The 24,140-nt window shown below is 45.6% G+C and overlaps 3 protein-coding genes across 3 annotated transcripts; 1 reads left to right on the forward strand and 2 right to left on the reverse strand.

Moving 5' to 3' along the window:
• Window positions 1–38: 38 nt before the first annotated feature.
• On the reverse strand, window positions 39–5,170 carry ubap1lb (ubiquitin associated protein 1-like b). The gene is made up of 5 exons (XM_070910260.1): window positions 5,051–5,170; window positions 3,976–4,596; window positions 1,889–2,095; window positions 322–423; window positions 39–206 (listed from the first exon to the last, which is right to left on the reverse strand). The coding sequence occupies exons 1-5, from the start codon at window positions 5,153–5,155 to the stop codon at window positions 72–74; spliced, it is 1,170 nt and encodes a 389-aa protein (XP_070766361.1). The 5' UTR covers window positions 5,156–5,170; the 3' UTR covers window positions 39–71.
• A 3,736-nt stretch (window positions 5,171–8,906) lies between these two features.
• pdcd7 (programmed cell death 7) lies at window positions 8,907–12,780 on the reverse strand. Its single transcript, XM_070908697.1, has 6 exons — window positions 11,692–12,780; window positions 10,920–11,058; window positions 9,829–10,059; window positions 9,656–9,743; window positions 9,299–9,485; window positions 8,907–9,208 (listed from the first exon to the last, which is right to left on the reverse strand). Exons 1-5 carry the CDS (start codon window positions 12,682–12,684, stop codon window positions 9,353–9,355), a joined length of 1,584 nt encoding a protein of 527 aa, XP_070764798.1. The 5' UTR covers window positions 12,685–12,780; the 3' UTR covers window positions 8,907–9,208; window positions 9,299–9,352.
• Window positions 12,781–14,136: 1,356 nt separating this feature from the next.
• Window positions 14,137–22,673, forward strand: spg21 (SPG21 abhydrolase domain containing, maspardin). The gene is made up of 9 exons (XM_070905606.1): window positions 14,137–14,274; window positions 14,491–14,553; window positions 18,596–18,757; window positions 19,067–19,147; window positions 19,355–19,500; window positions 19,584–19,692; window positions 20,600–20,707; window positions 20,795–20,935; window positions 22,074–22,673. The coding sequence occupies exons 2-9, from the start codon at window positions 14,491–14,493 to the stop codon at window positions 22,197–22,199; spliced, it is 936 nt and encodes a 311-aa protein (XP_070761707.1). The 5' UTR covers window positions 14,137–14,274; the 3' UTR covers window positions 22,200–22,673.
• Window positions 22,674–24,140: the final 1,467 nt, after the last annotated feature.

The following is a 24,140-nucleotide window of genomic DNA, read 5'->3' on the forward strand; positions in this document are numbered from 1 at the left end:
TATTTTCCTGCAGTAAATAACAGATTTTAGTGTGTGTGTGTGTGTGTGTGTGTGTGTGTGTTGATCTGCCGTCACGCCACACGTGTCATCAGCTCCTCCAGCGCCCGCTCTCTGTGGTTTTCATGGACCAGCAGCACTTCCTTGATGGCGCTCTGCTGGAAGCCCATCTCATTGAACTGGCTCAGCAGGTGAAGGAACTCCTCCGCCTCAACGGGGGAAAGACATTGTTCCGTGTTTTTTTTTTATACCGTTTGAGAAATAAAACTGTCAAAGCAAAGTTGTAAAGACTCGAGCAATGCTGTAGCTCTCCGCAGCTCTTACCTTGGTCTCGCAGTTTTGGAACATCTCCAGAGCCTCTTCTACCTGGGCCATATCATAACCCAGCTGACACAGATGGTCACATGCCAGCAGGTAGCTCAAGATCTGCCAACACACACACACACACACACAGATATTCACTGCAAGGACGCAGAGGGTCGAAAACCAAAAGGAAAAGAGCGTTCTAATCTGTAATAATAACTATAGTAACCCCTTACTTTAGCAAAAGTACTAATATCATCATCACAATGCCCCAGAGCCACCTTTAGATTGTTTGTTTAGTCCAGCCAATAGCGCAAACCTTAAAATGACTAAAAAAGAATTTGAAGGGAAAGCAGGAAATCCTCACATTCGAGAAGCTGCACGCGTAAAAAAAGACTTAATTGATGATCAAAATAGCTTCTAGCAATTATTTGATCCATGAATCCACTGATAGTTTCAGCTCTAATTATATATATATCACATCATACTTCATAAGCTCCTGATGTGTTTTCATGCAAATGTCTTAATTTTGTAAAGCCGTCAGATAAATGTGGTGTAGTCAAAAGTATGAGATGCAGCGGAGCAGAAGCAGAAAAGCAGAATGGAATGAAAAGACTGAAGTACGGCACTTAGTTCCATTCCAATCCATGTGATGGGTTCAGGGGCTGACCTCAGTGCAGTGAAATACAATCTGTGTGAGAGCAGAGTGACCTGAGCAGCGCGAGACAGAGGTCCGAGACATCAGTTCTTTCCTGCTGATGAACGTTTATTAACTTTATCCGGCAAGGAACCATATATGGTAACTTCATTGATCTTCATTTTCAACATAAAACTTGAATATTTTTAAAAATGTCACAAAAGTAAAAAAGTCACAAAAGTAAAAAAGTCTTGTTGTGTCCTGCAATGACACTCTAGGGTTGAAATTTTGCATTTTGACACTCTAGGGTTGAAATTTTGCATTTTGACACTCTAGGGTTGAAATTTTGTGTTGTAAGTATTTCAATGAGTGCCTGATAAAGGGTTAAAGTCATTTAGCAGCTGCCAGATCAGCTCTTGTTGACTGACAGGGAGGGGAGACCTGTGTGTGTGTGTGTGTGTGTGTGTGTGTGTTACATTGTCATTTACTGTGTGTGTGTAGGAGCTGTAGAGCTCCTTAAGAGGAAATCCATCAAGAGGTTCAAATGCGTCAAAATGAGTCGGTCCATCCAGGTCCCCGACGGTCCCCTTTCTCCCGTCTTCCTCATGTAAAAGATGCCACTTCCTCCACATGTCCCCTTTCCCATCAACCCTGTCCTGTGGCTTGTTCTGAGGCAGGCCATGTTGTGGGAAAACACAGAACACAGAGCAGGCTGTGGGAACTCTGAGGTCTATTTTTGCACTGGCTTAAAGTGGCGTAGTATACTGTATTCTGGTTTCATTCCCATGTCCAGTTTCAGTGCGTTCCGCAGTGTACAGCTACACGATCAGAGTCAGCCAACATCTGCTGTCAGACCTGTAAATGCTCATGAGCTGATCCAGGGTCAGTGTGAAGGGCTGGCAGCAAAGAAAAGTCAGAAGTCTGTATGTGTTGTGTCTGACACCGACTTACCTGATCTGGGGTCTGCCGGCCCGTCTTCTGCAGGGCGATGATGGCAGTACGGAGGGGGTAGCCCCGGGCAGTGATGGCCCCCAGCAGCTCTCTCTCCTCTGAGCTGAGGGCTGACAGGAGCTCTGCTGACGAGTCCAAACCAAGAGATGGGAGACCCAGGCGGGGTGAGGTCGCAGGGGGGTTTCTACAGGAGTCCGGGCTGAGAGACTTCTAGGGAACAACAGACTGTAATGAGTGTGTGTGTGTGTGTGTGTGTGTTTACACAGACAGAGAGCAGCACTACTCAGTCAGTCTGACTGAATCGGATTTTAAGGTCCTTTCTGTAACGCTGACAGCGGGTTTGACCTGAGAAACACATGTTCAGAGGACTTCCACTTGCTAATCCAGATGAACCTCTTATAACCTGGCTGGATCCGGGGGGGGGGGGGGGTGGGCAGACTTTACACAGTCTATTTTTAGGGTGCTGATCCCTGAAAACATTTTGGAAATGTGAACTGAAAAAAAAACAAAAAAAACAAACAGCCAGAGATGGTTAGGATTGATTGACACAGCTAACACAGTGTTGATATTCATACACAGAACTGAAGGGCATTTAAAGACTGATTTATTGCCAACTTGAATATAGAGTCACACTAATTCTGCTGTGTTGGGCGGTGAGGGTGTGTGTGTGTGTGTGTGTGTGATACTATGGTGGGCGCTGTCTGTTCGTGGCTTATGTGTGGAGATTTATAGTCTGGCTCAGGAAAAGGTAATGCCCTGTGCTCTAGGCTGTATTAATAGTCTGCTCCTGCAAACAACAGTGAGGGCTATCTATACTGCAGAGCATTATTAGCTTCCCCGCAGCCGCGCTGGAAACTCTCGCTCATGAGGCTACGTGGACAACATGACGTAAGGCTTTCACGGTTAAAGCATGCTGTGAATGAGAGCAATCAGAAACACAGGTTAACGAGGCTTGCCATTGAAATGTTACGTCATCACATATTTTTTTTCTTTTTTTTTATTGTATATTGCCGCCCTTTTAACATCTTTACATTAACAATGGATATGAATGATGAAGTGCAATGTGAGCGGTGTTGCTCACAGTGACGAACCCACCGAGAGAACTGTCGTCCGACTCTGCAGCTCCAACCTCAGCTCTACAGCGTTTTAACCTCTTTCAGCTCATTGTTTTTGGTTTTGCGGCCCGCAACTTCACTGTTTCGGTTCACTCTCGCCGCGCCTCATGGCATCGTTTCCAGCAGCAGACAGATGCAGTTTAGAGACTAGCTGGTGAACATTTAGCGGCTAAAGAGCCAGGTATTTCCCTCAGGAGTTGCTGGAGACCAAAACACAGAGCTAACAGAGAGAGAATACTGGACCGACATTCAACAGGAGACACAAGCACCGCTCAACATGGAGGATCACGTTGCTCTGTGACTGCTGGATGCGGAAATAAGAAACTGTTTGCCAACAAGTTCAACGCATCACCTTTAAATAATACGTCCACGTTGGATAGACCTATAACCAACCAGGGCAACGAAACATGCGACGTAGCGCTGAGCGTCCTGTCGGAAGTTTCGGTGAACCCATCTTTCTTACATGGATGTATAATGAGACCTGGATGCCGCTCAGCCTTGCTTCCAATTTTGCCCAATGGCCACTCGCGGTAGCGCAGCATAAAATTCCCCTGCGGCCCAAAACGTATTTCACGTGAAGGAGACGTCTATTAAACTGTTGACACTGGTTTTATATTTGTAAAACTTTCCTTGAACACTACTGCCGTCTCGTTGTTTAGAAAATGCCTCAACGGCTCTCCTCTATACAGTCATTGTATCAAACCCACCCCATGTTAGATAAATGGTTGTGATTGGCCCGACCTGGGATTGGTCGGCTGGGAATCGGTCTGAATGGGAGGGGGACCAGTCGCATATGCCAGGGAAAATAAAACATGAGCTCACAGATTCATCTGGTTCCCAGGCTACCTCAGTCCAGCACCGGTACTGGCTTCTTCAAAATATCAGACTGCTGTTTAGAATTATTACTGAATCAAACTGGAGGTCCGCTGGTTACACTACAACGTCAAGCTGATTCAAATGTTTATCTCTTACCATATATGTTGTGTTGTTGTGGTTGTTGATGCTGGGCAGCCTGTCGACTGCATTGGCTCTGATGTTGGGTGTCCTGGTGTTGGGGACTCTGGCGTCTGGGGTCCCGTGTGAGGATAGGGTCTTGGACTGGCTGTCGCTGGGACCATGTTGTTTGGACGTCTCCAGGGAGCATTGCCGGAGGTTCTTCCTGCGCTGGTGTGGCAGGCTGCTGAGGCAGGCCGGAGGGTTCAGGAGGTCTGGGACGAAGGCTCTCTGTGCTCTCCTCTGACCACGCTCGCAGGAAGCAGCAGGACGCTCTCCACCCGAGGAGGCTTTCACTGACAAACACATCTTGGCTTTCTCTGCGGCGCTCTCTCCTTCGTCCTCAGAGTCTGAGATGGCAAACTTGGTGCGCAGGGTGGCGGGGTTGAGGCTGTGGGAGCGCTGTCGAGGATTGGGCTCCCAGAAGTCGGAGCAGTGGCGGCTAGCCAGGCGGCTCTCCTGCGGGCTGCTGAACGTCATCCAGTACGGCGGGCAAGATGGCAGCAGTCCCGATGAGGAGGAGGAGAGCTGAGGCCGATGCTGGCTGGTGAAGCCATTCTGCAGACCAGCTAGCACCCAGTTCTCCAGACTGAACTCATACTGTCACATGGACAAACAACATGTTAGCTACTACTCTGCAGCTTCCTCTTTTCTCTAGACTTATATCATTATTTCAACATTTTTTGCTATGTTAGCATGGTGGCTCATATCTCAACACCTGTTGAATGGATTACCACGGAAGTTCACTTTGATGATCTCTTGACTTTTCGCCTTTCGTCATCCAATAAACTGTGGGACAGTTTCTTGGATTCTGATGCATGCTCCTTGTCTGTTCTGTTTGCCTGTTTTGGACCGCTTCCCGGTTTTGACCCTTGTGCCCCTGGATTTGTTAATAAACGCCCCTGCACTGTATCCACGCTGCCTCAGTGTCTGCATTTGGGTCCCAGTCCTCGTGTTCCTTGCTGCCCCGCCCCACCAGCTGTGACAGTTAAACCTATTGCCACTTTTTTTTCCTTTTTGTAGCAGTAGTAGTAGTAGTAGTACGCTCACTCACCTCTGTCTCCCGCAGTATGGTGAGATAATCGGGGACGACAACTTTGACGTCGTCTTTGACTTCCTGTGAGGCCCCCTGTGGCATCTTCAGGGGGACGCCGTCCATGTTGCTCAGCTCACTGGGAGACGAAAGACATGCGCACACACACACACAGAGAGAGTTCAAACTTTTTTGATTTGATCTATGATCTATGTATCTATTCGATACATTTCACCAACACTCCAGTGTGGGCACATGAACCCCCACGTGCTGAGATACGCACCAACTGCTACTGCTACACACACTCCAAGCGCGCAGTGCTGCACTTCCCAATCTAGACCCCATTTAAAAACAATAAATGTGTTCATTTACAGCTTCTGGCAGAATGATGCCACCTTTTGCTCAGTGTGTCAAACTAGTAAAACGATATGTGTGAATGTTTATTCTTATGTGCTAAGGATTGTCTATCAAAAGAAGAAGAAAGATTTCAGGTTAGTTTAGCTTTCAGTTAAAGGGAAACTTTCTGAGGGTACATCTCAACAGTATCTACAGTTCGCCTCCTTTGGGAGCTTCATACATAACCTGACTGTGTTAATAATGGCAGGTTGATTTTAAGTGACAGTAAATATTTCACAATATTATATTATGGATAGTTGCCATTACGATTAAATTGTAAGATGATTTATATTTGATCTGCTCTCCAATTCGCTGGCGAAGATGGACATCATGCGTACTCTTACAAGCAGAACACCTGAACAGCGACTGTAAAAGATATGGCAGTTTAATGCATATTTACATTATATTTACATGTTGAACAAGCTGTTTCTGGTAGTCAATTAGTTAACATGGTTTCAATATCAAAATCCAGCGTCAGTCATGACTGAAATCCGACGTTTATTCATCATCAAACACGACAACGTTTTCAACAATGTCTGCCACCGATGTCGCATTCATTACTTGACAACGCTTCACTGTTGATGTTGATTATTTTCCTCTCTGGGAAACACTCGCTTGCATCATTTGGACATATTTAAACTACATTGCGAGCCCCTTCATTCATGCCACACTGTTCTGTGTTTAAGGCCAAGCGAGGAAGCCGCAGCAGACGGAAGCTAATGCTTTATGATTATGGCTTTAAACAACATGTTAAAGGATGGAAGTAATGTTTGAATAGGTTCTGGGTTGATCCCCGGTCTTTTCTGGTTTAATATTTGCGTTGAAGATGGCCACGATGTCCCCACGTAGCAGAGTGCATATATACACAAACAACCCTTCCACAGGAAGACCCAGCAGACCCACATCCAGCGATTAAGGGTCTGGACACGTAGGGGAGGACTTCATTTGCCTTGGCTCCAGAGCCCAGCTGATGGGATGTGGTTGTAGTGTGCCGCCTCATCGCTACATGCGGAGTGTTGGTGGGGTGTGGAGGAAGTGATCGTGTGATGGACAGTCTCAGCTGGTCAAGCCACGACCTGTAGCTCATAGTGGCTAACGTTGGCAAACTTAATAGGTAGATGTCGTCTAAGTGACATTAAGGGCTCACTTTGTGAACTTCATGACTTCGCTCTCCTTGTGCTTCTGGTCCTCTACTGCTGAGCATGAGGATCTCGGGGGGGGGGGGGGGGGGGGATGAGGTCAAATTCAAAGTGCCTTTATGCTGTAATTGCCACTTGTGCCCCCGGTGTCCGGTGGAGTGATACAGTGGTCGCTCTGACACGTTTGCGCGGCTGTTTGTTTGTTTGTTTGTTTGTATTCGGTCGTCTCGAACCCAACCTCCCGACAGGACTCGAGTCAGCCGGTCAGCTCGCTCGACGTGCAGGTCGACGTGTTGTTGAGACTCGGGAGGCGCGGCCTACAGTTACCCACAACACCCTTCTCTGTGCAGTCTGGAGAAGCAGAATCCCACTTTAAAAGGTCAGATTACATTCCTGTCCAAGGACCTTTCTCCTCTCTAGGCCCAGAAAAGAGACGCCACGGTTTGTAGTCTAAATATGGTGATGAAAATACTGAGAGAAACCTCTGTTTCTATTGGCCGACTGACCACTCGGTCAAAGTTGAACTGAACTACAGGTCCTCAGTGGAAGTGAGTGGGAGATGAGTGAGTCACCAACGTTTCCACTGTACGGCAGCTGACTGGAACAACCAATCAGCGTGCTCCTTGTCGCCCTCAGCCACAAACAGCCTCCACACACCGCCGAAGAGGAGCTCAGTCGACTACGGCATCAAATGGCATCTGCCACACACACACACACACACGTTTGACTGTGAGTAAACCATAAGGCACATGCAGATGTGTGACGAGGTGAATCTGCTCGGTGTGTCCGCGGCCCCTGCTGTCCCGCGAAAGCTGATCACATCTTTGCTCCAGTAACACCAAAACACCCAAGGGAGCCAGATGGTCCAGGACTTACGACAGCACAGAGAGGACACATGCTCTGTAAGCTCCTTGCGTCGTCTCTGACGTGCAAGACACAAACTCGTGCTATTCTGGACAGACAACATGAACTGCGTGTGAGCCCAATACTGGTATATAAAGAAATACACAACAAATATAACAACCACACCAACACATATCTTTGGGGTTTCCTGAATGAAAAAGAAAAAAGACAACATGTAGCTTTGTGTTGTGAACTTTAATAGTGACTTGTTTTAACGTAGTTTTTCCCTTTGCAAAGCCCTTGGTAACATTCATTCATTATTATTATTATGATGATCATTATTGCTAATGTTCCAATAGACAGTGTAAGTGTGATTAGATGTGAATCAGACAGACAACGTTCAGACGCTTCGTCGGCAGCTTTAATCAATAAACAGCATTTCACTGGCACTAGGTTTAAAAAAAGTGGGGGGGGGGGGGGAGTAGTGGGTAGCATCTTGTATTTGTTATTTAAAAAAAACCCATAAAATGCACTGCACAGCCTATCTTTAGGAGAACTATTTCAACTCAATGTTATAATGAAACAAACGCCAGCCTACCTGTGCTGTGTCGTGTCGAGTATGAGCTGCGGTCAGGACTCTCAGGTGTGTGTGAAGCTCTGACTGAGACTGAAGAGCCACCTGGAACACTAATCTACTGCCTCACAGTAACCCCCCCCCATCAGCTGATTTACTGTCCACACACAGTCCGTCGACAAAGAGTAAACGTAAACGCCTGACCTCAGACCAGACAGTATGGCAGCTGATCCTGCGTGATCCTGTTAGGAGCTGCGGTCAGACACTTTCCTTGATTATTGATTGTTGTGTGGCAGATGCCAGACTCCTAAACCCACTTGGGGTGTTATTGCACAATGGAGTGCCACAGTGTACTCATATGCCCACCTTGACAAAAAACAAAAACAAAAAAAACCTTCACTTATTTAGGCCTGGGACTGAAAGGCTTAACCCAATGGCTGCATTGCTTCCTGTGTTCAGAATTCTCACAGGATGAACCAAAATATCCACTTTTACTGAACTTCAAGCTTCAATACATCGATGCGTTTCGGACCGAAAGACTGTGGGTGATGTGATCACGTCACTCTGCAGCAGTGTAAACATATACAGTAAAAACTCCAGAAGTAACAGTTAATTGGTGGGTATTGACAAACTCTGACAAACTCTCACTGACCCCCCCCCAGAACACAAACACAAGCTATACGTTATATTAACGTACATCACCCCTGTCCCCACTGCGTTACATTAACGCACCCACCCCCTACTGGACACTTTATCTGGACACTTTACTTTATTCTGGTCACTGCACTGTTGTTATTTATCTTATCTTATTTTTTTTTATTTTTTTTTATTTTTATTTTTATTTTTTTTTTTATTTCTATTTCTATTATTCTTATTTTAGCTTTTATATTCTACTTATTTGTTATCAAAACAATAGCACCTTCAGACCACAGCAAATTCCTTGTAATGTATGTTACTTGGCAATAAACAGTTTCTGATTCTGATTAAAATGTATTAGTTTATTTTGTTTTTGCGTCCTATTTTCTGCTCATTCAGAAACTATAAATAGCAGAAATAAAATCCTCCCCACAAAACAAATTACAAAGTACAAAACAGAGGAAATGCATTAACAGCAGAGCAGGTATTTCACTTAAAAAAACGACAACATAAAGTGCACTTTTCAAAAGGAGATAAGGCAGAACGTCTCTCATCGTCTTTGTCATCCGACAGTCTGGCGGCTCCAAGGCGCTGCGGTCACATGGGAAAAACGGTGTCAGAGTTAACAAGATGACGTCTCATCTCAAGAAAACAAAAGAGGGTTCAAAACGTTTACCAGACCTGCAGTGGAGGCTTGGACGTCAAGACGCTGGTTGACATGACGGCGAAGCTGCCTCACTCATACTCAGCGGTGTGCAGAGCCGAGGCCCAGGCCTGGTCCGACGGGGCGTCGGGCAGGATCCAGCTCTGGGGAACCGGAGAGCCGTCGAGATGATCCGCCGCAACCGCAAACACGTCCCACTCTCTCCTGAGAGAAAAAAACAAATCGCAGTTCCCAACAAGTTAATACATCATCCTCGAGTTCATTTCAATAGCAGTATGGTAGCAGGGGCACGCATGAGCCTTAAGACAGGTCGACATCAGTGATCACTTCTGACTATATATGTGACACGGACTGAAGTGAAGACGAAGGTGAACCTGATTTGTAGTAAAGCGTGCAGCGAGCGCTCGGCCTGAGTGTAGTATTCTCTGAAGGGCTGCAGAACCGGATTGGCAGGATGCTCATCTGTGACACAAACAGGGGGAAGCCAATTACCAACAGTGGGACTCAATGTGTTCGAGCACGGACGGAGGCTTTACCACGGCCTCACCTCCGAACAACGCGGCGGCCACCCTCCGTCTCCTCTGCAGCTGCCTCTCCCTCTCCTTCTTCACCCGCTTCTCCCGCTCTCGCCTCCTCTCCTCCTCCTGCTCCCCTTCCAGCATCACCATCAGAGCTTTCTCTTCTGCCGAGTACACCGCCGTCCTCTTCTTCATCACACCCCTCAGCTGCTCCAGTCGGCTGCTGAAGGCCTCGTCACATTCTGGCTCCGTGACGATACCTGCCACACACACACACACACACACAAACAGTTACACACTGGAGGGTACACAGCCCCAACATCCTCATCCACTACCTGTAACGTTTCACTAAAAACACTGAATCCATTATTAAATCAAATAAAAAAGGACCTCCTCAGAATTATCAGATGAAACTCGTGTCTTGTCGACACACCATCACCCATGAGGCTGAAAACAGGAAGCCCACTTTATGTGCAGCTTACCCCTACCTAATCCCAGTGAATTACGGGTGCGACTTCCGGTTATTCCTTCCACTGAACCAGCATCTGTGAGAGTTAGCGGTATGCTACATGTGTTTGGGGGATTACATATTTAGCTGCTTTATTGTGTCTGTTGCTACGTGACGGTGAAGTGACGAGCAACCTGAAAAGACTTCCACAGCAATAAAGTCCAGCTTATTTTATCAAGTCACTACCGTGTTTATCTCAAAGCACACGCAGAGCCAAGTCAGAGCCTCAAAGTCAGCTTAGCCAACGCTAAGCTGACTTTGCGTGTTACCGCTATCTGAGGTCACTCCCTCCGTTCACCCTCCCATCCCCTCAGTCGTAGAAGGCAGAGCTGTGATCACATGATCCAGTTTAAAGAAAGAAAGGAAAAAAAAAAAAAAAAAGTAGACTATCTATCTGCAGCCAGCTAACTTAGCTTAGCATAAAGACTGGGAGCAGTCCAAAAGTGAGTGCTGCTCGCCTGCCCCTGTCAGTAATCGCACTCCTACCACCGCGGTGCCTCATGCTGCAGACTGCAGACCGCCACAGGCCACTCCGCACCCATACTTCACACAAGGTACCACGCGGCCTGGGAATAAGGTGGACGGCGGAACACAGCAAGCAACAAGTGTCACCTTTCCTCGAAGCCGCCTCTTTCCTCAGCCTGCGCAGTTTCTCCAGAGACCTCAGGATGTCCTGCATCCTCTTCACGTCTGCCTGCTTCTTCCTCACCTCGCAGAGAACGGCGTCTGCAGCCAGCTTCAGCTCCTGCTCCTGGTGCAGGAAACAGATTCATCATCATCATCATCATCATCATCCTCTGTCTTTGGGACAAAATAAATAAATGAACGGTGACATATCACAGCATGAGGCGATCTGAAAATACACATTTTGTTTTTCAATTAAAAAGGGACTTTGAGAAGAGCAAAAGACAAAAATGACATAGGAGAAAATTGGCTTTGTTTAATGCTTCCACCATAATATTTGAATAATAACAACAATAGTTGTCAACAGTTATAATGGGGCCATTTCTGCCACACACACACACACACACACACCACAAACTAACTTCCATTCGCTCCATTGCTCTGCAGAAATTTCACAGTCTTAAAACCTGGGCCAATAAAACCACAACAAACCATTAGCAGGATATTGCTTGGCTGAATCGCGAACCAGCTCAGAGTGTTCGGGGTGGTGGGTCAGAAAGACACAAGTCATTTTTTACTGGTTTCCAACAAGTCGCGTCATTTCTCACTGGTGGAACTGTCCACCATTCAAGCGAGCATGGCACTGGAGTTTTAGGTCGCTCCACAGCCATTAAGCACAAGTTTGCTGTATGCTTCTTCTGCCCCCAAGTGGACAAAACAAACGATACACCTTTGAGCCCCCTCTGACGGATGCGCTTACCTTCTTCTTCTCCTCCACCCGGTGTATCTGCAGCATCCTCCATTTGTCTATGGCAGCCTCCTTCTCAGAGATGCGCTCCTCCCTCTGGGTTTCCTCCATCTGCCGCACTTTCCTGGCTCTCAGTCTCCGGCTCCTCCTCTTGGCTACACGGGACCATTTAGCCGCCCAGCTGTCCGAACCGTCACCGAGGACTTGGAGTTTGTCCTGCAGCTCCCTCTTCGCGCATAAAGCCGCCGAATAGGAGTCCGCCCAGACGCACTCGTTGTCCACGTTGTTCCTCAGAGTTTCACAGGACTCTGCCAGCTGTGCGACGAGCTGGGCTGCCCTGTACAACGCCTGTCTCCGGTCGGGAACACCGCTGTGCTGCTGCTGTGTCTGGGTCTGGGTCTTAGGGATCTTGGAGGTTTTGTCCCTGCTTTGTAAGAAACGTTTGAGCCACTGCTGATCATGTGTCCTCTGAAGGGCCGTGGCGTCCTCGGCTCGTGTTGCTGGTCCCGGACTCCTGTCGTGGTCCTTACCCCGCGGAGGAAACAGCGGACTCTCAGAGAAATCCTCATATTCGCGCTGGTGTTTCTGTCTGGAGTCCAGGGCATACTGACCGGTCTGAGGCCCGGCTCTGAACTGCTGGGTAAATGTTTGAAACGCTCCCCCGCTGCTGTATGCGTTTACTGGAGGAGGAGTGGGCGCCGCGTTCGAGAAGTGTCCAGGTGGTGGACAGCCGAACGGAGGCGGGGGGACGGAGGGGTCAAATCCATACGGAAGGGCCAAGCAGGGCCCTCCGAAACCCCCTGGTCCTGGAGTAGGTGCGGGGAAATCGCCCCTGAATCCATACGGGTGGCCGTCATATCCCCGTGACGGTATCCACTGTGTAGCAGTGTGGTCCGGCTGTGTCGGTTCATGAGCCGCGCCGGCGTACGGTGCCTCCAGATAGCCGCCATTATAGACAGGAGGCTGCTGTGTATCTGACGGAGCGCGGTGGTACGTGTTGTCCATGTCGTGTACGATAAAAACACCGAACCTGTGACAAGGTTTCTGCACGACACTACATAGTAACACCAATTCTTTCTTTCAAGTCTCCAACAGGCGCCATGTTTTGTTGCCGTGCTTGTTTCTTCTTCACGTTCCTATTTGCGGCAGCTTTTAGCCTTTTACTAGGTTACATCGCCAACAACATGCAGTGGCTGAAGTTGGTACTGCAGCACACGACTCAACGTGATTAATAAAGGACCATATCTGTGTTTTTTTTAATGTTTTGCTGGAAAACAAAACCACATCCAGTGCAGAATTGCGGCTTTAGTTAGTTAAATCATTTAAATTTACAATTTATGTCACCAGGATAATTTATTCAGTATCAATGCTTCCAGAGAGAGAGAGAGAGAGAAAGAGAGAGAGAGAGGCACGCGGTTAGAGCAAGTCTAGTAAATGTTGTATATTGTATTATATTCATATAGAAAGGTGCTTCACTGGAATTATATAGATGAGCATTAATAGTGAATCTATACAGGGATACTGGGCATAAGTGTGCATCAACGGAAGAGACATAATAGAGTGTTGCAGGGATGATGTGTTCAGCACATCCAGCAGTAAAAGTCTGACACTTATAACACCTGCAGCTCAGTAGAGAAATGTAACACCGACTGGTTTAATGTAACCTGATAATGTTAGAATCACGCAGAGATATGAATAACCAGGTTATATAGAGGAGCAGTTATGTTCATATCACATCAGAGCAGAGATTAGTGTTCATGTAAATGTCCGGATGATGCTGATGCCCATGTATCATGTGATACAGAACAGAAGGTGAGTGAAGTTGAATTCTACTCAAATTTCATTACATTATTTGTCTTTATGCTAAAATTTAGTTTTAAACAAAAATATTAGTACATCATTTAGATGTATATTAAAACATTACATTATTTATCTTTATACTAAAATTTGATTACATTATTTAGTTTTATACAAAAATATTGGTACATCATTTAGATGTATACTAAAACATTAATACATTATTTAGCTTTATACTAAAATTTGATTACATTATTTAGTTTTATACAAAAATATTGGTACATCATTTAGATGTATACTAAAACATTAATACATTATTTAGCTTTATACTAAAATATTATTACATTATTTAGCTAAGATCAGTCCCCCCAGATGTGTCATTGGATGTCTCGCCAAGGACACCAAATTGTCAGCTGTCCTCACAAAGACATCTACATTTCTGAGAGCGTGAGGTGAAATAAAGCACTGTGGTTTGTGTGCGCATGCGTAGCCGAAGCCCATACAGTCCATGGCCAAGCCGAGCAAAGTGCTACAGCTAACTCACTGCATTATACACTGTAGCTAATACGCCGTAGCTACATGATGGTGTAGTGGGCTAACGTTAGCCTGTTTGTGAGACAGACAGACAGACAGGCAGACAGACAGACAGACGCCGTGGTTATCGGTGGGCGGTGGCAGAAAGCTTTGCGGAAGTGTGTGAAAGCGGAGTCATATGACCAGGCAGGCAGCCGGAGAAAATGCTACCTAGATATGGATAAAATTCCTCGGACACGGTGACTAACATCCACAACGAGCACGGTAACAGTTCCCAGAAATCCTCTTTAGACCCGGGAAACAGAATTTGGTGTCTGAGCTTCACCGTAACGACTGTTAGCGGCCCCTCACTCATGTTGAACAGTTAGCCGTTAAGCTAGTAGGAAGAGTCAGGTGTTTGTTTAACTGCTCGCACGGGGGCTGAATTGGTGAACTAACTGCGTGATGTTTCCTGATGTCTGTCTCTGAATGTGTCCTCAGATGGAGGAGATCAAAGTGTCCCCAGACTATAACTGGTTCAGGAGCACGGTGCCCCTGAAGAGAGTAAGTACCTCATGATTTCAAATCTGTGATGGAGGTCTATAATCACTGGGCCCATGGGTATTACAATAAGTGCACATAACACATGTGTGAACAGTGATGTGACAAGTGTGTGTAGAAATATGGGAAATAAACAGGCTTTACAGGGAACACTGTTCCCAAGTAGGTAGACGTGACAATGCATAAAGATCCGTGTTATTGTTTTGGCCCATTTCCTCATGTATTTCTTTCAGTGGTCCCCTCTGTGATATTAAAGCTGTGTTCTTAATCAAGTACGTGAGATTGCCGTTGATCACTGTCTTGCAGCATGATTAGATTTGCATATCTGCCTGATAACGAAACAGTCTGTCAGTGTGTTTACTCCAGGAGGTTCGAGTTCCCTGTGACACAGAGTAGCCCAAGGTTTTTGTCCATTTAATATGTGTGTGTGTGTGTGTGTATATATATATATCTCAATCGATTAAGTTTATTTGTCACATGTAATCATATAAGGTACAATCACAGTGAAATGTAATCCCGTCTGTCCCTTCAATTTGTGGATCAAAAAGAGTTGAGGGGGGGTGGGGGCTTGTAGTCTGTCGCAGTTCCTAGACCTTGCCACGTGCTTCTGGGATTGCCCTCCAGGATTTGTAGTTCTGCTTTCTTCTCTGTGCTTCCTTTTTGTCTTACGTTGATATACTGAGGCACTTGAGTTTTTAAAAGTCTGTAGTGGGTGAGATGGCGAGATGGCGATCTTCTTAAATGTACTCTCCTGTGTTATACGTTTTAATTATGCAAATTCAAAACCACGGTTACAGTAATTAAAAGTATAATAAAAATCTCCGTCAAGTCTTGCATAACTTGCATAACATATTAAACATAGGAAGAGAGGCCACAGAGCTATAACTGTGGAACCCATTAATAATCCGAACAGAGGAGAAGTGTCCGTGTGGTCATAGGCGGATGAACTCAACTGGTTTTGTGGGTCATCAGTTATAATTCACTGTGCGTACTGAACTCAGTGCTCTGCCAGTCCCAGCCGTTATCACTGGAGAGGAAGAAGCGACTGATTCACTGCTGGCTCTCTCAACTTTTCCTTCCAAAACTATTTGAACCCTCCCGATCAAATCAAAACGTAGCCCAGCTGGATGCTATGGGTAGCCTGCCGCGGGATTGAATGTTTGTCAAACAAGCGTTTTTGACGGTTTTAGCACCACACCACTTCCTGTAAAGCTCCAAAGTCCTGCGTGAGTGGAACTACTGGTGCATACATGCATTTAACATAACAAATATGACTCATCTTGAAAACTACTCAAGTAAAAGAACTAAAGAGGCTTTTTTTTTCCCTAGAATACCCTGAGCCAACAGTGAAGGGGCCAATGTGCTTGCCAGGGTTAAACTGGGGACGATCACGTCCCAAGTGTTCAGATCCCTCTTTTCCCAGAATTCCCGGGACTTCTCACCATGAATTCGAGTTTAGAAACAGAACTGGAACAGTGAACATATATGAATACGAATATATATTTGAAACATATATTTTAGATACTATCAGTTGATCATCAGTCTCTACTGTACTAGTAACTATTACAGCACCTAGTAAAGCCAGAAGCCTATCTTTTCTAGAATAGAAACTAGACATTAATAAAAAAAAAAGATACTGGATAGATAGAGTACTTAATTAATCCCAAAATGAAATTAAAGCGTTACAGCAGCCACTTCTCATGAATCAAACACAAAAACAATGAGGGAGGTAAAAGAAACCAATACAATCAAAGGCTAAACTACAATACATGCAATAACTAAACTAACTCGAATATAAAAACATAAATACAATAAATAAAAGTCAAATGGAGAATGGAGACATAACTATAGTATACTATTTGCTGAGTATACACTGTTTAATGATGTTAATAGGCTATAATACACTGTAAATTAGGTGGATATTGCTAATGTGGTAAGGCGCATGATTGTGCATGTACACTGATACTTTTGATAGTCACAAAAGAATAACTGGTTGAACTCCATCACTCACCAGGGGAATGAGGGGTTTTTCTAATATATTTAGACATGCACGTTTCATGTCCTCTTTCAGGCGGAAGTGTATTTGTGAGAGTTTGTTTCGGTACGTATGTAGGCACACCCACGATACGATACTACGATCCTGCAGGTATTTCCTGGGAAATAGCAGGATCTCGACCCTACCGGCTTCCTGACCACATTGTAATACATGATAATAATATGAATCTCTCCTGCCAACCAATTTGTAAAAAAAAAAAAAAAAAGTGATGCCCATGTTTTCATTAACTGAAAGCTTTCTCATAAGTATTAAATGAAACTTCCCCAAAATGATCCACAGCTGGTCTGCTCGAGTCCAAACAGGAAATGAGAGAAGGAGACAGAATAGATGGCATGTAAATCACTGGGTGAGCACTGTACTCCTGTTTGTGTACTTTTACTGCTCAGACTGCATTCACACTGATCGGTAAGAGCTCACGTTCACACCTGGCTTTGTTCGTCGCACACAGAGCTTTGCCTTTGGGTTTGATCCAGAATGCTGTCTCACTACTAACTAGTAACTAGAAGTCAGTTATCCCCTGACAAATGTGTGTAGCTTTATTGTCCACAAACCAATACAGAATATACCCAGTGAGGGTATATATAGACTATATCCTGCTTTTCCCTTTGCCCCCCCCCCCATATAACAAATCCCAATTTAAGTGACTGTATGCGTGTTGTGAACCCGCCTATGAAGGTGCGTCTTACTAGCTCATTAAAGCATCCTTTTAAATAGTAGGAAAATACTGTGCCAGACTTTAGACCAGACTAACATCTCCAGAGTTTACTGACATTGAAATCCTGGACCTTCCTCTCGGTGTGACTTTCTCCACCGTGTAGTGTTCTCTGTGGAGTCTCTGGTGGAAGGAAACACACTTAAAGAGAGAGTAAGAGAACGAGAAGCAAAGCCCATCTTAGCATCACGCGTTCATCAGTAAAATAAAGAGTCGAACTACGCAGAACCGCCATCCCTTCGGTTCGGATTACGGGGGACCTGGGTTTGACGCTGCACAACCAGCTGCCCTTCGCTGCCAGCATCGCCGCTACGTCCTGCTCCTGCAGAGTCATCCTCCACAGCATCAGGAGGACAAGTCTGTCCCGGCGGTGCAGTTTTTTGTTTTTTTTTCCCCGGTGAAGGCTCATGTCATCTCACACCAGCTACAGGTGGCTGCTTGAAATCCGATTCAAGACACTTGCGCTTTGCCTACCGTGCTACAAATGGCTCAGACCCCCTCCTACATCCAGAGCACTGTCAAGTTTCCTGTTTCCTGTCCTGGCTCCACAATGGTGGAACGAGCTCCTCTCTATAAGCTCTCTCGAAACTCTACACATTTTTTGTCGCAGACTGAAAACCACCTGTTCACACTAAAAAAAATTCACCTATTCAGACTGCACCTCGGCCCTTAAAAGACAAAAAAAGGAACTCTTTCGCTCTCTTACTATTTCTAAATGTAGTGCCTGATACATTGGTTGTGTCCACATGGTTGAAATGTGTCATTGTCAGTCGCTTTGGATAGATGAATGTAATGTAAACGGTGAAAAGTCACCACTTTTATGTGATGACAAGCTGATGGGACGGTTGCTGGTTTAAAGCCTGCAGATCCTCTGTGTGCCTGTGTACGTGGAAGGCGAAATTTGAGGTGAGAAATAAGCAACCCAGTCACTGATTCTTCACTCATATTATATCTACAAGGCCTCATTTAAACGTTTGTTCCGACTTTCATAAGGACACCTGCGTGATTATTACTTCTGCTTTCCAAACCGGAAACCGGCTGCTGCTGCAAAATAAATCAATTTGACAGTTTCATACTACCTACTACTATGAAAAGCAGTGCACAGTATGAACTGTCTTTGTTGGTAGTATGCAGTAGGCGGTTTGGAATACAGCCTTTGTGTACAGTCTGTAGCGTCCGTCTGTTAGTCTTCAAGTCAAGTAGCTACATATTTGTCTCCCGCTGCCTGTTTTGAAAAGAGAGACTTCAGGGCCATGTCGCGTCTCTGTCTCCACCAGATCATCGTTGATGACGATGACAGTAAGGTGTGGTCGCTGTACGATGCCGGCCCGAAGAGCATCCGGTGTCCCATCATCCTCCTCCCCCCGGTCAGCGGGACAGCTGAGGTGTTCTTCCAGCAGGTGCTGGCTCTGACGGGCTGGGGCTACAGAGTCATTTCGGTGAGCTCGTCACATCTGTTTTTCATAATTCCTACTCAAAAAAGTTGCAGATTCATTATCTATCAATTGATCAATCAACTAATCGTTTCAGCTCATTCACTGATTTGCACTTTGAGCCTGCAAACGCAGCATTCAGGCCAATATGGCAGCTCGTATTGTGGGACAGTTCGTCACTGATGAGGCCTGGTGCTGGCTCAGCTTTGTCATCCACTGTGAGAATGTGAAAATGTTGAATCGGCTCGTAAAAGGCAGACTTGTTGTAACTGATGAACACTGACTGTCGTGCTTGTGTTCTGGTGTGGTTTCCAGCTGCAGTACCCGGTGTACTGGGACCTCATGGAGTTCTGTGACGGCTTCAGGAAGCTTCTGGATCACCTGCAGTTGGATAAAGTGAGTGAGTGTGAGTGTGTGTTTTCCTCTTGCTTCAGAGCTGACTCACCTCTTTGTGAGACGGGTCCAGCTGCGCTCTCTGGATGTGACGGAAAGGAGGCCACGGAGAGTGAAGACACAGGGGCTGTCATGAACGTGGGCATGTTTCCAGATCACCCCTCCCCTCTGGTGTCTGATTACGATCCTCTTGTCACTTGGAACTTTCAGGTCCATCTCTTCGGGGCGTCCCTGGGTGGATTCTTGGCTCAGAAGTTTGCAGAGTGCACACACAAGTCCCCCAGGGTGCACTCACTGATACTGTGTAATTCATTCAGTGATACCTCCATCTTTAACCAGACGTGGACAGCAAACAGGTGCTTTTTTTAATTCCAGCACAGATTTGCTTCTGAATGTTTGTTATTATTTATTAATGTTTGGTCTCCGCGTTGCCCCTCAGTTTCTGGTTGATGCCAGCTTTCATGTTGAAGAAGATTGTTCTGGGGAACTTTGCCAAAGGACCCGTGGACTCTAAGATGGCAGACGCAATCGACTTCATGGTCGACAGGGTAAGTGGACGCGTGTGTTTTTTTAGCACACAGATTTAAACAAATATATAAGGTTTATACATTGGGAATATATTTTAAAAGTCAATGGACTCTCCTAAAGGCTTTATCCGGTATTTGAAATTGAGAAGTTTGCAATGAGTCTTTAAAAAGTCCACTCCGTTCTTGTGGCAGAAAAGGCAGGAGGAGTCTATTAAGAATCTTTTAAAGAAGTCTGTTGGCTTTTCTAGGGCTTTATTCAGTGTTGTTTATGGAACGTTAATATACCAACGAGTTCAGCGAGTGTAGGTGTGCTGAAACGGAGAAAATGCATTTGAAAATGTTACATGGCTCCAAGCGTTTAACGCAAAAAACGTCTGCTGCTGAGGTCACGTGATTTCCTGTCAACTGCGGAGGTTCCCTTTGCGGAGGTCCACCATTTTGTCTGCAGCTAGGTTCCTTTCGAATGAATCATTATGTGCTGTGCCTTCAGTGCCTATTAACTGTACAATCTGTGGTTTGACGTATCCGTTCACAATGTAAATACAAAGTAACCATAGTAACCCGGCTGTTGTCATCAGACGCCAACGTCACTCCAGGTGAAAACTCTTGGTCTTCCTCTCGTCACATCTTTTCCGTCATCACTCCTCTCACGTTCGGCGATGAAGGTGTGAGGAAAAGACTCAAGTGAGGAGACCTGGAGAGACACCTGAGACAAACGAGAAGCTCCCTAAAACAGCTGACATGAGAGCGATACCGTTCCTCTCATCTCACTCCTGGAAAAAAAAAGAAAATTTGTGTATTTCCCAAAAAACAATTCTTGTGTTTCTTCTTGTTTCTTTCTATGAATATGTTAATACCTGCCCTGTTGTGTGTGTGTGTGTGTGTGTGTGTGTGTGTGTGTGTGTGTGTGTGTGTGTCTGTGCTGCAGTTGGAGAGCCTGAACCAAAGTGAGCTAGCATCGCGGCTAACACTCAACTGTCAGAACTCTTACGTGGAGCCGCACAAAATAAAAGATGTCGCTGTGACCATTATAGATGTAAGTGACAAACCATCATGTACCATGTACTGTATGTGTCTGCTACAATAACCTGAACCCCACGTTTTCTCTGTGACCGGCGTGGAGGTGTTTGATCAGAGCGCTCTGTCGCTGGAGGCCAAGGAGGAGATGTATAAACTGTATCCTAACGCGAGGCGAGCTCATCTGAAAACGGGAGGGAACTTCCCGTACCTGTGCCGGAGCGCTGAGGTCAACCTCTACATACAGGTACGGCGTTCATCGCCTGAGGCGGCTCGACCCTCCAGCTGATGGTCGACTGTGACTGATCAGAGATAGACTTGGTCTGTCGTGGGTCGGGTATTTCATTCCAAGAGAATTCACAACAAAAGTCATCTCATGACACTTTACATATAGAGCAGGTCTAGACCGACTCTTTATAATATTATTACAGAGACCCAACAGTTCCCACCAAACTCCAGGGGAAGATACAAAGTTAGCAACATGCATTGGAGGGACATGAATGTGTAAAGATGGAGAGGGAGAGGAGGAAAGCTCAGTGCATCATGGGAAGTCCCCCAGCAGTCAAGGCCTATAACTAGGGGCTGGTCCAGGCAGGCCTGAGCCCCGTTCTACTTTTGGAGACTCTAGGAACCACAAGCGACTCTGCATTCTGGGAGCACAGCGCTCTAGTGGGGTAATGGGGTACTATGAGCTCTTTAATGCAATATTACGGAGGTGAAAGAAGGCAGTCCTTGAAGTTTGTTTTACATGGGAGTTAAAGGACATGTCCTGATCAAAGATAACTCGATTCACGCTGGAGGCCAAGGCAATGCCACCTAGAGTAACTATATCTTTAGATAATGTGTTTCTGAGGTGTTCGGGGTACAAAGTACAATAATTTCAGTCTTGTCTGACTTTAACTTCAGATAATTGCAGGTCATCCAGGATTTTAGTTAACTGATTGGTTTCATCTGGCCTGATCGATAGATATAATTGGGTATCATCTGCATAACAATGAAAGTTTATGGAGTGTTTTCTAATAGTAATTTCTAATACTGCCGAAAGGAAGCATATATAGGGTGAATAGCATTTGTTGGGGGTTCGACCCCCGCCCCCCCATCGTCTCCAGATGGGGGGGACTCCATGTAAACAGACTGGAAGAAACTCTTCCTGCATTAACAACCTGCAAACGTGTCATTCATTCAACAATCCTGATTTTTATGTAAATCAGGTTTTATTTCCCCCCAATCCCACACACACCATCCTGCATATGGATTTATCCACTGCTGAAAATAGTCCCCAACAAATGCAATATTTCCTCCTGTTTGTTTGATTAAAACAAACTGCAGTGAGCAGCTGTAGCACAAATTACCTTTTTTTTTTGTTTGTTGTTGTTTATGTGCAGATTCACCTTCGTCAGTTCCACGGGACGAGGTACGCTGCCATCAGTCCGGCCATGGTGAGCGCTGAGGAGCTGGAGGTGCAGGAGAGTCACCTGAGCAGCACCCGGGACTCTGACGACGACCAGTGAGCCGACGACGTTTGCCCGCAGGCCGCCTCCTCCGAACATTTCCAACAGTTTCTCTCACCCCTCTCCTGAACGCATCATTTCACGGGACGTTTTCTAAGGAGCTCAACAGCCAATCAGCGAGTGGAAGAGAGAATATTTTTATTTGACAGATGAAGCAATATTTTGATAATGAGCCGCACATAAATACTACTCGGCCGCTTCGCTTTAAAAACATACGACACCTTGCCTTATGTGGAATGAATTTGATAATTGTTGCACTCATAAACTGCCTGAACTGTTTGCCTCAAGTGTTCATTTCTATGTGTAGTATATATATTGTGGTTAACACAGCCAGCAGTGAACTGGTTTCCTGTTAACAGAAAGATGGGACACACTGGTTGTGGAGAGACGTATATCTGAAAGTGTTTGTGTAATCCAATGAAATTAAGTTCCATTTTGTTCCATTTGTTTTGGAATACACTTAATTCTTTTGAAGCTCACGTGTGGTGCAGTTGTTATTTCCGCTCGAGCACGGCAGTGTTTGGAAGCGTGGCTCTGCGGGGGGGTGGGGGGGCAGCGCCTCCGTCTCTTGACCCACCGAAGCTTCAGCCTCCGAAACGCGACGCCCATTTATGGGTTGAGGTGTCGCTGGATGTTTTGTCGCGTGAAGCTGGGACCGATCACTTGATCATATTTGGTCTTTCTCTGCTCCTGAACATTTTAGTTGAATTATAAATAACGATGTGCTGTGCCTTTTTTATTTTTATTTTAAATAGGAGATGATGTCCACGTTCTCCACGCTGTGAGACATTTTCTCTCCGTGTTTTGAGAAAACCAGCCGAATGTTGAAATCTGCCAATGTCATGTTCAACCAGTGAATAATGCATGTTCCCGTCCCTTCTCTCAGTGCAGTGTAACCTCTTGAATCTGTCGACAACTGTTTCAGCTCGTTTGACTGTTTAGAGAGGCTTTTTTTTGTCAGCTTTGTATTTCTGGGATTTCCAATTTTTTTTATTTTTTTTAAATCAACTTTATTTGCAATCCCAAAACATGAACATGGAAGTGTACACTAGCGCATATGAATGCCAGCAAATTGGGAGTTAAACAAATAAGCAGGAAGATCAGCTACGATCCGTCAACATCGATCGCAGAGAAACACATTTATACATGTTTTATTTCACTAACCAGAGCACTATTTACACTAACGAATACTCAATTGAGACATTAAATTATGGTAACATTCATCAAGCAAAATGCGTCATTATTCCTGCTGAGGTCAGTAAAACCAAACACCCCCCCCCCCCCCCGAGAGAAAACACGACTATTAATACTTGAGTGTCAATCGTCTTTATTAATGACCATGTAGTTGTGGGTTCAGTCCAGCAAACATTAGAAAAAGATGCCTCTAATAATAGGGTGACATAAAGAATCTGCAGCACATCCAGTTGGAGGGTCAACTAGTGAGGCTGTTGGTTACTACGATTCCATCCAAATCAAACACTTCATTATTCCCACTTGGTGGTTAAATAAACTGTTTGCAGTGAAGCACTGGAAATGGGCCGGTGGCATCTGATTTGTTTCGTTTTCAGCCACAGGTCTGGAGGCTGATGGATCCCAGCGGTGAACCGGCTGCTACACCAGTCGAGACCCAGTCTTAAACTTTCACCACGTGAATGCCATTTTATTTATTTATTTTTTCAGTGACTTTTCAAAGGAAAGTGATCTGAGGTCTTCGCCTGCCGTCCCTGCTGCTCCATCACTGGGATTTTCTTTGATGGATCAACAGCAGCACCCCAAGAGTGGATTCACTGCCTCCTTTTGCACCTCATTTTGAATACGTGGGCTTGTGGAGGACCCGAAGTCAAAAGTCCAGGTGAAGCCACGAGTCGCCGATGATCCTCAAGTGAGTGTGACTCGGTGAATGAGACATACAATTTCGACTGATGCCGGTTCAAATGAGTC

This window comes from Enoplosus armatus, chromosome 1 (genome assembly GCF_043641665.1).
Source record: "Enoplosus armatus isolate fEnoArm2 chromosome 1, fEnoArm2.hap1, whole genome shotgun sequence".
Classification (NCBI taxonomy): domain Eukaryota; kingdom Metazoa; phylum Chordata; class Actinopteri; order Centrarchiformes; family Enoplosidae; genus Enoplosus; species Enoplosus armatus.

What these genes read in the sequence shown, in the direction of transcription:
- pdcd7 (XM_070908697.1), bottom strand. Translation starts at nt 12,684, where the DNA reads ATGGACAACACGTACCACCGCGCTCCGTCAGATACACAGCAGCCTCCT. An exon ending in GGGTGGAGGAGAAGAAGAAG is followed by an intron (nt 11,059 to 11,691) that starts GTAAGCGCATCC and finishes TTCCTGCACCAG; the next exon opens with GAGCAGGAGCTGAAGCTGGC. An exon ending in GGCCGCCGCGTTGTTCGGAG is followed by an intron (nt 9,744 to 9,828) that starts GTGAGGCCGTGG and finishes TTTGTGTCACAG; the next exon opens with ATGAGCATCCTGCCAATCCG.
- spg21 (XM_070905606.1), top strand. Translation starts at nt 14,491, where the DNA reads ATGGAGGAGATCAAAGTGTCCCCAGACTATAACTGGTTCAGGAGCACG. An exon ending in GCACGGTGCCCCTGAAGAGA is followed by an intron (nt 14,554 to 18,595) that starts GTAAGTACCTCA and finishes TGTCTCCACCAG; the next exon opens with ATCATCGTTGATGACGATGA. An exon ending in AGGTCAACCTCTACATACAG is followed by an intron (nt 20,936 to 22,073) that starts GTACGGCGTTCA and finishes GTTTATGTGCAG; the next exon opens with ATTCACCTTCGTCAGTTCCA.
- ubap1lb (XM_070910260.1), bottom strand. Translation starts at nt 5,155, where the DNA reads ATGGACGGCGTCCCCCTGAAGATGCCACAGGGGGCCTCACAGGAAGTC. An exon ending in CCATACTGCGGGAGACAGAG is followed by an intron (nt 4,597 to 5,050) that starts GTGAGTGAGCGT and finishes TCCATGTGACAG; the next exon opens with TATGAGTTCAGTCTGGAGAA. An exon ending in ACAACAACACAACATATATG is followed by an intron (nt 2,096 to 3,975) that starts GTAAGAGATAAA and finishes GTTCCCTAGAAG; the next exon opens with TCTCTCAGCCCGGACTCCTG.